At 42.6% G+C, this 12,263-nt stretch overlaps 1 protein-coding gene across 1 annotated transcript in view; it reads left to right on the top strand.

Moving 5' to 3' along the window:
• The window catches only part of ZBBX (zinc finger B-box domain containing), a 350,269-nt gene that overhangs the window by 113,839 nt on the left and 224,167 nt on the right, over positions 1-12,263 (top strand). The window contains exon 10 of the mRNA XM_077488037.1: positions 7,605-7,725. Coding sequence (XP_077344163.1) covers positions 7,605-7,725 — 121 coding nt within the window. The remainder of the gene's footprint in view (positions 1-7,604; positions 7,726-12,263) is intronic.

Here is a 12,263-nt window from a genome sequence, read left to right on the forward strand (position 1 = left end):
AAACAGAGGTCTGCTGAGGGTCTTTTCCTGAAGTTCTGTCCATCAGTCTCTCGCTGTTCCAGTGTGCTCCACTCTCCCAGGAACCCGATGTCTGTCTATACCTCTACTATTTTATGTCTACCACTTGGCACCCTATACAGTCCATATCGGCTAAGGTGCCACCTTGACAGTCTATGACTGTAATATCCAGATGTGAGAACTTTCAGACTTTACTAGCTTTAGAAAGGTCATTAAATTAAACCAAGCACAATACTGGTGCATTAATATGAGAGAGTATTGTATAGGAGCAGACCAGGAAATGGCATTACAGCTGAAAGATGCAACTGGCACATTGCATCAGAAAATGCATTGTAACTTTGGGTACATTAAGCCAGTATAACCACAGGAAATTTGAAAATGAAATAGAATGCAATATATAGCTTAAGTGTGTGTATGTATGTATGTATGTATGTATGTGTATATATATATATGTGTATATATATATATATATATATATATATATATATATATATATATATATATATATATCTTAAGTGTATATATGTTTATATTTAGCAGTGCTAGTAAGTCTATATTTATATACAATGACCCATTACTGTACATATTTTTTATGTCAGAAAAACTAAAATCTTTGCACCATTTTCATTAAATGGTGTCCTTATGCTTCTACATGACATATAAAGAAAAATAACTAAATGCTCCTCTGTATGCTCACTTCTCTTCCTCAGCATGTCATAGCTAAGGAGATGTGAGACAAGAAGTAAAAAGCTGGGTTGATATGATGCATTGGTACTTTTCCCTACCTTTCTCTTGCATGATCTATACTGTCAGTCAACATAATGTAGTGGAAGGGATGAGCTTATTTACATAGCTGTAAGGGTGACAGGGTCTCGAAAGCTGCTATTTCAATGTTAGCTGTTCTGGCGTCAGCTGGTTGTATTGTTAGTGATTTAAATTATTTATATTAATTGTACAGGACACAGGAATTGATTAATAGACCATGGGTTATTCAGGTTATTGGACGCTGAGAATATTTGCTGGGACTGCCTCCCAGTGTATCCATATAATTCCGCCCACTCCATGAGGCTCCAGTTTTTTGCTAGTGTTTTTGGGTGATGGACCCCTTCTGTTGAACATTTTTTTTGTATTTCATTTTTCATCAGTTTTTCTTTAGTTTTTTTGACTGATGCTTCCATCAAGATTTGCTTATTGCTCTATGGTTCACTAGCAGTCTCTAGATCAGTGACCCTTGGTGTATACCTTGAACTACACCTGGACCCAACTGCAGTGAGGTCGGTCTGTAATGTTTGCTTTGGCACTGGATCCTGTGTTTGCCACTCACCTTTGTATGTGGTGCAATAAATGTAGTTAGCTGCAGGATGCTATAATGGTCCACTCATATGACTCCCAGACCCAGAAGGCCTCTGGGAGGTATGCTGGACAAAGCCTGGACCCTGAACAGGACCAGTGATGTGGACAAGGTAAGACAGGGTTTCCCTGCTCCTTTACACACTGGTTGCTGGCTATACATGTCTGTTTGGATCGTTATTTGGAACTGTAGTATGCACCGCAGTGCGAAGCACATAAGTAGATTTGAAGGCACAGGTTATGGGGTACTACACTTTTAGTGTTTTTCCTTTTAGCTTTTATTGTGTCACTTCATTAATCCCCATAGGTAAGATTATTATAGCAATATATATGAAAAAGTTGTGCTACTAGTCAATAAAATGAAATTGGCAGCTAGCATCAACAATATAGTGAATTGTATACTAGAATGGAAGAAATAAGATGCAGTGATTAGAAACATTTCAATTAGTCACTCTGTTTCACCTAATTCCCAAAAGTTCCTCTCTTGCTAGTGATGTAGTGCTTATAAGATGCCAGACTGTGCACTTCTGACTACCATCTTCCGCTGAGGGTACAAACTCATCGTTTTCTGTCTTACCTGTTGCCTGATACCTCAGAGACACAGGCACAGGAACTTGGGTTAGCATCTGGTTTATTGTGGTTCCCTCATATCGGCTATGCCGAACCCCTCAGTCTGCATCAATTCCATGATCAGGAAAAAGAGGGGAAAAACTGCGCTACGGGAAAAAAAAACAAATGGTGTTGAACGGAAGCTGCAATTCAAATGTATACCAAAAATATACCAAACAGAAATAGAAAGAAAAAGAACTGCGCTAGCCACAAAATACCCAATATGATTAGGGTATATGAAAGTACCAGACCCGCACTGTGGGTCTTAGTATCTAGTGTCTCAAAAGACCACCTCCAAGTGTGGTATAAACCATATACAAATAAGTGCAATTAAATTCAAAAAACAAAAAAATAAATGTGTATCAATAATGTGAATTCCCCGAGCTCAATATGTGTGTATCAGACTCTGTGTATAAACCCCTAAGCCATAAAGGTAAGAATATAAAGCATATATATTCGCTATTAAGCATAAATGACCTATCGAAAAAATAATAAATCTGTGTTCAGAGACACTCTATGTAATGTCCATACAGTCATATATCAAAAAAATGAAAAATTAAAATAAAAATAAAAAGTAAATGTCCATATAGTGAATGAACACCAGTGGTACAAAACTTCAAATGAGGTACGGCAGTAAAGAAAAGTTCCAAACGGCTGAACTGCAAATACACGAATTGAAAATCTTCTCCAAAGATGTGGTGTGCTTATCCCATCACCGAAATAAATGAATCAGCTCCTTACCAGATCCAGACGACCCCCTGTTACAGAGGGTCACCACAAGCAGTAGCAGTCAAAAGGGTGTCCGGATAGCGCCTCCTCCTCAGATGGTCACGGATCTTCCACGCGATGGGGTTATGGCTGTTACTCACTCCCAACTCTTTCTGACGAGGGTGGTAAACCTGTAAGTCTGGTTTCTTGGGGGCGTGAAGGCCTTGGGGTATATCTCTTCTTTTGCTTCTCTTTAGCTTGTTTCACTTCCTTGTCATAATCATCTCTAGCATTGATTGGTTGCGGTCACTAGTCTTCCTGGTGATTGGTTACTTGTGACCCAAGCCTTTCACAGAGCGCTCCCCAATCACAGTCATGTTTTTAAAAATTTAAAGATTTATTATTTTTTCGATAGGTCATTTATGCTTAATAGCGAATATATATGCTTTATATTCTTACCTTTATGGCTTAGGGGTTTATACACAGAGTCTGATACACACATATTGAGCTCGGGGAATTCACATTATTGATACACATTTATTTTTTTGTTTATCAATTCCATGATACCTTGTCAGGGGAAGATCCCTTCTCAGCAATGATGGAGTATAGGCATCTTGGGAGCAGAAGCACATGGGACAAATAGTGAGAATTTTGCTGGAGACGCTGTGAAAACTCCAAATTCCTCTCAGGTTGCTCCTTTGTTATGGAGCAAGGTCTTAGCCCTTGTACACACGGTCAGAGATTCTGATGGAATGTGTCCGATCGGACCGTTTTGTCGGATATTCCGACTGTGTGTGGTCTGCATCGGACTGTTTCCGTCGGAGTATCCGACGGACCAACTTTTCCAATTTGCCGGTAAAATTTTCAGACAAAATGCTCCGATCGGACATACTCCAATCATGTGTAGAGAATTCCGATCGGACAAAGTGCCACGCATGCTCAGATCAAATTCCTACACCAAAGCTATTGGCTACTAGCATGAACGTAGTCCCGTTGTAACAAAATAACGTCATCACGTCGGATTTTCCGACAACTTTGTCCGACTGTGTGCATGCAACAGTTTCGGACAAAATCCGTCGGACAAAATCCAACGAATTTGGTTGTCAGAATCTCCGACCGTGTGTACAAGGGCTTACACTGACACAGCTCCAGCCCCCTGTACTTAAAGATATTGAATTTACAGGTATGTCAACATTTCTACTGTTTGTTTTTTGTTTTTATTAAGAACTAGGTTCACTATTAACAATGACTGTGTTTGCCATCATATTTTCCAAAATTGCTAAATGTTGCCTTAGTTCAGGGCACCTGATGGAATGCACCCAAATCCCCAAATGGTCCTTTTTTTCATCCTTCATTCTTGTATAGTACAGTTACATTTAAAAGATGCCTGCCACTTTCTTTAAATCACTCTTAAGAGACTTGACTTATAATTCGTTAGCCCACTGAGAAAATGCGAGCACATCTTTATTCTGTTTAATCCATATACCATACAACATCTAACATTTCTTTGCAATTCAGATGATTCTTCATCATCAAAGGTTTGCACATTAGCATTTTGCATTTATTTTCTCACTAATTACATATTTTGCATCTGAGCACTCACTTGCCAGCAAACAAACTCTGTTGATGCCTTCTGCTTTAACTATATTGGGATGTTAAAGCTCCAAAGTGATGAGAGTTCTCATTTGCAATATACTTGCAGTATCTGTCATACACTTTGTTTTACAAGACAAGAGTGCGGTCTTCTTACTCCAGATGCTGCTAAACTAAAAACGAATCCATCATTACCTCTATTCTAGCTAGCTATGATATTTGGTGCAAAAGCATGTGATTTATTTTGCATGTGATTTATGTCATTTATTTTTACTGAAAAACCATACAATAAAAAAGGACATTGACATAGTTTTGGTTCATGTGGCAAGAACAAAGAAATTATAAAGAGTTTGGATTTAAAGAATATAATGGCTAAATGTCACCTTTACAGAAGAGCAAAATAGTTTGAGAAACCTGGATTATATCTGGGTCACACAGATATGAATACCGTATATACTCGAGTATAAGCCGAGATTTTCAGCCTCTTTTTTGAGGCTGAAAGTGCCCCCCTCGGCTTATACTCGAGTCATCGCTGTCTGCCCGCTCGATCAGCGTGTCGAGCAGACAGACAGCGGCCATTCTGATTCAAAAGCCGCGCCTCCGGCTCCCCCTTCGCCTGTGATAGGCGGAACACTGAATTTCCCAGCAGCCTGTGTTCCGCCTATCACGGACTTCGTATCATCCTCGTACTACGGACGAGGATGATACGACGTCTGTGATAGGCGGAACACAGGCTGCTGGGAAATTCAGTGTTCCGCCTATCACAGGCGAAGGCGGCGGCGCAGCTTTTGAATTTTACAATGGCCGCCGACGAACGAAGAGGGCACGGGACGGAGGCAAGGCACAGGACGGCACGGCACGGGACGGGACGGGACGGGACCGGAGGCAAGGCATGGCGGCGAGGCACGGCGGCGAGGCACGGCGGCGAGGCACGGAGGCAAGGAGGCTCGGCACGGGACGGAGGCTCGGGACAAAGGCTCAGGACACAGGTAGGCTGGACACACACACACACACACACACACACACACACACACACACACACACACACACACACACACACACACACACACACACACACACACACACACACACACACACACACACACAGGGATGGATGGATGGATGGAGACACACACACACAGGGATGGATGGACGGACACACAGGGATGGACGGACACACAGGGATGGACGGACACACAGGGATGGACGGACACACACACAGGGATGGACAGGCATGTCTTACCCTCGGCTTATACACGAGTCAATAAGTTTGCCAGTTTTTTTGGGGGTAAATTGGGGGCCTCGGCTTATATTCGGGTCGGCCTATACTCGAGTATATACGGTATGTGGATATTCACAGCGTCATACCATTTTTAGTTTCTGGTGATGTTTGTTGACCCATGTTTCCTTGCATGGCCTCCAATTTTAATCTATGTCTACCCACAAGTCTGTAGTTAGTCTCCCAGGCAGACTGGTCAAGTAAGTAATATTACCTGTGGAACATATCTTTTTTATTAGTTGGCTGCAAAATACCAACCCTTTTTTTTTTTCACAATCTTAAAAGACCCATGTCACTGTGAAGTTTCAAACACAGTAAAGCGCATTATCCTTGCTTCCAAGAATTTTATAAAGTCACAAAGATGAGAGAAGTTCTTGGCAGCAGTGCAGTTACACTCCAGTACACATAACATCTGTAATCATCCTTCCTCATGCCAGGAGCTTTTTTTATACATACACTATGTGGCGCTACCTCCACAAGGGCCGCAGAGTTGTGTCCCAGGTTCTTCTCCCACTAGTGCAGTGGCAGCCAGGCAAACAGCAATATTCACTCCTCTGGCTCAAACAGTCTAGGGGTTGCCTTTTTCATTTTCATTGCAGATTAACTTGAATGGGGCTTACGGAAGCTGTGTAATATCCAGAACACTGAAAAAGAATGTGAGGACACTCTTCCCTTTGCAGCTACATAAAGTTGACAGCACTGAGACACCATTGGCAATGTTTCAGGCCAGACAAGCCTTAATTTAGTGCACCAGGAGTGAACAGCAACAATAGTCATTAGGATCCCTCTCTCTTAGGTTTGTACCCAGTGTCCCCAGCACTTGAATGTTCCCCACGACTAAGCTCCGGGGGGGCAGAGTAAAATGTGTTGGGGCGTGGCCTGGTTGGAGCCCAGGCTGGGCACACACATATCTCATAAAGATGATTCAGATATGACAACTTTGATTTTTTTTTCAAATTATCTACAAAATACAAAACATTTTCCTGGGTTAGTAAGTAAGCTTCTTGCTTTTGCATTAGGTAATTGGATGAGATTGGGCAGCTTTACATTAACAGGGTGATGTTATGATTTAAAAAATAACTGCAGCCAACGTTTTTTTGTAATAGTTTTTAAAAGAGTAGGGAAAGGTGGGAAATTGTGGCTCTTAAGTTGGCCGCCATAGATTGTTTGAATCCTCACAGGTTTAGCATGGATCAGCTGAGATTCAATCCATCTATAGGCAGGCTGATTGCATTGACTTGGATACAACCAGTATGCCTGATCTCTAGCATGCAATTATTGCCAGTGGCTATAGCCTTTAGCGATAATCATTGTGTACTCCTGGCAGGGATGGCTCCACCACAAGGAGAACATAATAGCTCTGCGGGAGGGACTCTATCATCAACACTGACTGTGTTGATTGGGGAATTGACAGATTTTTCTACGCAAAATATCACATAATCTATGCCCTGCCTTATTGTTTGTAATCCTCTTGGAGAGATTTCAATGCACTTTTTGCCATGGTGACATTAGCACAAGAAATTAATGGAATAGGGGTTTCCAGGACTGGAAGACACAAACGGCTATTAAAATCCAACACCGTTTTTAACCCTTCCCTGGTCTTCCTAAAATGTTTTTTCTCCCGGTCTCTTTTCCATTGGAGACTTCCTGTAACTTGAAGAGGAAGTGGGGTAAATATTTCCAGTAGAGACAAAGAGAGCAATAAATTATGTTCCAACACGTTCCAAAACTAAGGGCTTGTTTACAACCTGTTAGCTGAGCTACACTGTTCTGCATTCATGTATGATGTATGATTTTGCCATTAGTTCTTATTTAAGATTAATAATGTTCCATCAGTTCAGTTAAAAAGAACCTTTATACGTAGCCAATTTATGTTTTTGGGAGGAAGAGGGCCAGAATTTCCTCTATTCACAAATATAAATTTCTATTCATAAAATTGGAACTTGGCTTTAAGAATGAATACCGCATGATCTTAATTTAGAAATCATTTACTCATGTGATATGGCATTGATGTTCTGTTTTCAAATATTCATTTTTTCCCCCCTAGATTCTACTGGCAATTTAGCAGTTCAGACTGTTTTGCCTGGCTTAGGAAAACCATTCCAAATTGAATTTAAAGACAGTGGCTTAAGCTACCTAGAGAAACTGACGCTGAAGAAACACAGAAGGTATGGTGTGTTTAATTTCTACCTAAACAACTTTAGTAAGCTTACCAGTGTCTTTCATTCTAAATAAAGTAATAATTATTATAATAAATTATAATATATTATTATATAACGCTAAATCACAAAGGCTGCTTTTTAACAGTTGGTTTCAACACAAAAGGTGGTTACAGCACCACACACAAATTAAAACAGTCAAGTAATGTGACCAAAATGAGTCAAACATAAAATGTAGCCAATTATAATTAAACAATAATGATATAATGAGAGTAGAAGTAGTGGTGGTCCATAGAACTAAACAATAAGGAAACAATACATGTTACTATGTTTAAGTGTTGCAGTTCCATACAATTACAAATGAATTGTCAACCATGGTTAACACAGGCCTCATGCACAATGGGCCTTTGCATTTCTCTTTTGGGCCGGTTCACACTATGGGGTGTCGTTAGGTTAACACTGAAGCCAGATTCAGATTTGAAGTGCAATGTATTTTGAAGGCGGTGCAAGAAATGTGCACAGAATGCTCTATTCTTGTACCATGTTCTGGTGTGATCTGGCCCTAAAAGCCTCTTACTCCTGACAGGAAAAAGGAGCTTATAAAAACACAGCTAAAGCTGCATCTTGCAAATGCATTTGGGCGCATCAAGCCTTTGGGCATTTATTCTGGTCAGATAGGAATTTATTCAACACAAAAGTGCTAAACATGTCAAACATTTAAGTGTGGTTAGATGTTTTCTGCCCAGCAAGCATTTCTTCTGCCCAAAATCTCCTCTCCTGAACACGCTTGTGATGTGTTTTTTTTTCCCTGCCTGTAAATGACTATATGTATGCATGGACACATAAGTTAACATGGAGGTGCATTTAAAGGTAGGAATAAAACAATGGCAAATGCCTATAAGGCCCCTTTCACACTTGTGCGACTTGTCCTGCGACTTGGGACTGGAAAGTCTTACCCCATGCTTTCCAATGAGTACCATTCATATCTGTGTGAAATTTTCTTGATCCCTGTGTGCATGAGCACTTAGGGTTTGTAAATGGTGATCTTCACACCACACCGTATGTGCTCCTTATACCTCTCCCCATAAGTAATGCACTCACCAGAACATCATGCCTCACACTCTCCTGTTTTGGCAGGTGAGCAGTGTAACCCAACTGGGTAATGGATCCAACAGAGTGGTCACAGCCTCCGTGATGGTAAACGGATGAACTCCTGAGAGGAGAAAAGGAGAGCTCCACTAGTGAAGTAAGTCTCAAGCATTGCAAAGTTTATTAAAAATCTTCAATCATTGTGGTTACATGAACCAAGCATTTGATAAAATCCTACAAATGACCAGCGATATGTCAAAGATCAGTAGGCAATGTCTCACCATACTGTGGACCTCGTGCACACGTCACTTCTGGTTGCTGTATAGCCACGTCCCATCGCTGGTCGTTCGTGGGATGATTGAAAATTTTTAATAAACTTTGCACCGTTTGAGACATACCTCACTAGTGGAGCTCTCTTTTTCTCCTCTCACAAATTCATCTGTTTCCCATCACGGAGGCTGTGACCGCTCTGTTGGATCCTTTACCCAGTTGGGTTACACTGCTTGTCTGCCAAAACACGAGAGTGTGAGGCATGATGTTCTGGTGAGTGTATTGGTGTGAAGATCACTATCTTCATGGAGGACTTTTTTTGTGTATTATACATTTATTTAGAAAAGGACTACCGTATGGATTGAGGTTAGGGATGAGCCGAACACCCCCCGGTTCGGTTCGCACCAGAACTTGCGAACGACCCCCGCGTTCGGTACGAACGTTAGAACCCCATTGAAGTCTATGGGACTCGAACGTTCGAATTGGAAAGTGCTAATTTTAACGGCTAATATGCAAGATAGTGTGCTAAAAAGGGTTTGGCGATCTGCCTCCTGCCTCAGGGGACATGGGTCACTGCAAAAAAAAGTTTTAAAAACTACCGTTTTGGCGGGAGCACTGATTTTAATGACGATTAAAGTGAAAAAAAAAGTGAAATATTCCTTTAACCACTTGGGATCCGCGCTATTGCCGAATGACGGCATTAGCGCGGACCTAGATTGCCGGGACTACGTCTATTGACGTCGTCCCGGTTACGAGCGGCCTGCGCGCCCCCTGAGGGGCGCGCGCGGCGCGCTCTGTGATCGGCGAGTCCGTGAGACTCGCCTGATCACCGATCCGTGTAAGGGGTCGATCCCGACCCCTTATCACGTGATCAGCTGTCAGCCAATGACAGCTGATCATGTGATAAAACGGAACCGGTAATCGGCTAGTATTCCTCCTCGCGCTGACAGCGCGAGGAGAAAAAAAAAAAGCCGATCGCCGGCGGCCGTGTTCGGGACATCAGTCCCGATCACGGCCAACAATTCAAGCGGACACCTGCCCCCTGCCAGTGCCCACCTGCCACCCGCAGTGCCATCCTGAAATAAAGTAAGTGCCCCCCTGTCAGTGCCACCCAGCAGTGCCCACAGTGCCACCCAGCAGTGCCCACAGTGCCACCCAGCAGTGCCCACAGTGCCACCCACAGTGCCACCCAGCAGTGCCACCCACAGTGCCACCCAAAATCTGCCTCAAAGGTGCTGCACCCCAGTGCCGCCCATCAGTGCCCAGCAGTGCCGCCCATCAGTGCCCAGCAGTGCCGCCCATCAGTGCCCAGCAGTGCCACCTATCAGAGCCACCTATCAGTGCCACCCATCAGTGCCCATCAGTCCCATCTATCTGTGGTACCTATCAGTGCCCATCCGTGCCACTTATCCGTGCCACCCATCCGTGCCATCTTATCTGTGCCCATCTTTGCCCATCAGTGCCGCCTTATCTGTGCCCATCGGTGCCGCCTTATCTGTGCCTATTAGTGCCGCCTTAACTATGCCTATCAGTGCCCACCAGTGCAGCCTATCAGTGCCCACCAATGCAGCCCATCAGTGCCCACCAATGCAGCCCATCAGTGCCCACCAATGCAGCCTATCAGTGCCGCCTAATCAGCGCACTTCAATGAAGGAGAAAAATGACCCGTTTGCAAAATTTTATAACAAACTATTAAAACATGATTTTTTTTTTTTTTTGCATCTTTTTTTGTTTGTTTAGCAAAAAATAAAACTCCGAGCTGTAACTAAATACCACCAAAAGAAAGTTCTATTTGTGGGAAAAAAATGATAAAAATTTCATTTGGGTACAGTGTTGTATGACCGCGCAATTGTCACTCAAAGTGCATCAGCGCTGAAAGCTGAAAATTGGTCTGGGACTGAGGGGGGTTTAAGTGCCCAGTAAGCAAGTGGTTAAATATGGTGCCTGAGGGGTGTCTGTAGTATGCCTGTGAAGTGCCACGTGTTTCTCGTGTTTAGAACAGTCCCTGCACAAAATGACATTAAACGGAAATAACACCATTTAAAACTGCTTGCAGTTTTAATGTTATATCTGGTTCCTGCAATATGGTTGAAAATCATTCAGAAAAATGGCATGGGTAGCCCTCCCTGCCCATTACCAGCCTATTTGGGTCTTGTACGCATATTAAGGGGAACCCTGTACCCATATTAAAAAAAGGAAATACGTGTTGCCCCCAGGCCCTATATACTCAGAACAGCAGTATACAGGCGGTGCAAACAAGACAGGGACTGTGTAGGTTTGTTGTGTTAAGTTGAATCTGTTTGTAATTTTCAACTGGTACATTTTTAAAGTGTAGCTCCAGTCAAAAAAACTATTTTTAAGCTTTTTGGAAAACATAGGGAAGGGTTATCACCCCTGTATAATTTGTTTTGTCGTACATCTTTTTTCATCTCACTTGCTGTTGTCTCCTTCCGTTTGCAAGTAGGAGATGTTTGTAAATTGGATGTTTGAAAGTAGGGGCCTGCCCTATATGCTCTGCAGAAATGGTGGAACAAGGTGTTGGTTTTGCAACAACATTGTAAGCCCTCAAAGTGACTCTTGGTGGCCGCTGGAGCGCCCTGCTGTGAACGATTATATCAAGAATTGTAATTACATGCCATTGTTGAACAGTGGTAGAAAAATTGACCTTTGGTGGTTGTGGTGCTGGTGCCACAACACTATAAGTCCTCACAGTTACTCTGGGTGGGCACAGGAAGGGGCCCTCCTGTGAAATATTATATCAAGAATTGTAATTACATGTCCCTGTTAAACAGGGGCAGAAAAATTGGGCCTTAGGCACTGGTGCCATCACACTGCAACCTCTGCCATATACTCTAGTTTTTTTGCAGGAATTAGCCCTGCTGCAAAGCATTGCATCAAAAATTGTACTTAAACGCCCCTGTTAAACAGGGGCAGAAAAATTGGGCCTTAGGCACTGGTGCCATCACACTGCAACCTCTGCCATATACTCTAGTTTTTTTGCAGGAATTAGCCCTGCTGCAAAGCATTGCATCAAAAATTGTACTTAAACGCCCCTGTTAAACAGGGGCAGAAAAATTGGGCCTTAGGCACTGGTGCCATCACACTGCAACCTCTGCCATACACTCTAGTTTTATTGCAGGAATTAGCCCTGCTGCAAAGCATTGCATCAAAAATTGTACTTAAACGCC

Source organism: Lithobates pipiens, unplaced genomic scaffold, assembly GCF_037356315.1.
Source record: "Lithobates pipiens isolate NorthernLeopardFrog02 unplaced genomic scaffold, aLitPip1_a1.2 Scaffold_18, whole genome shotgun sequence".
NCBI lineage: Eukaryota > Metazoa > Chordata > Amphibia > Anura > Ranidae > Lithobates > Lithobates pipiens.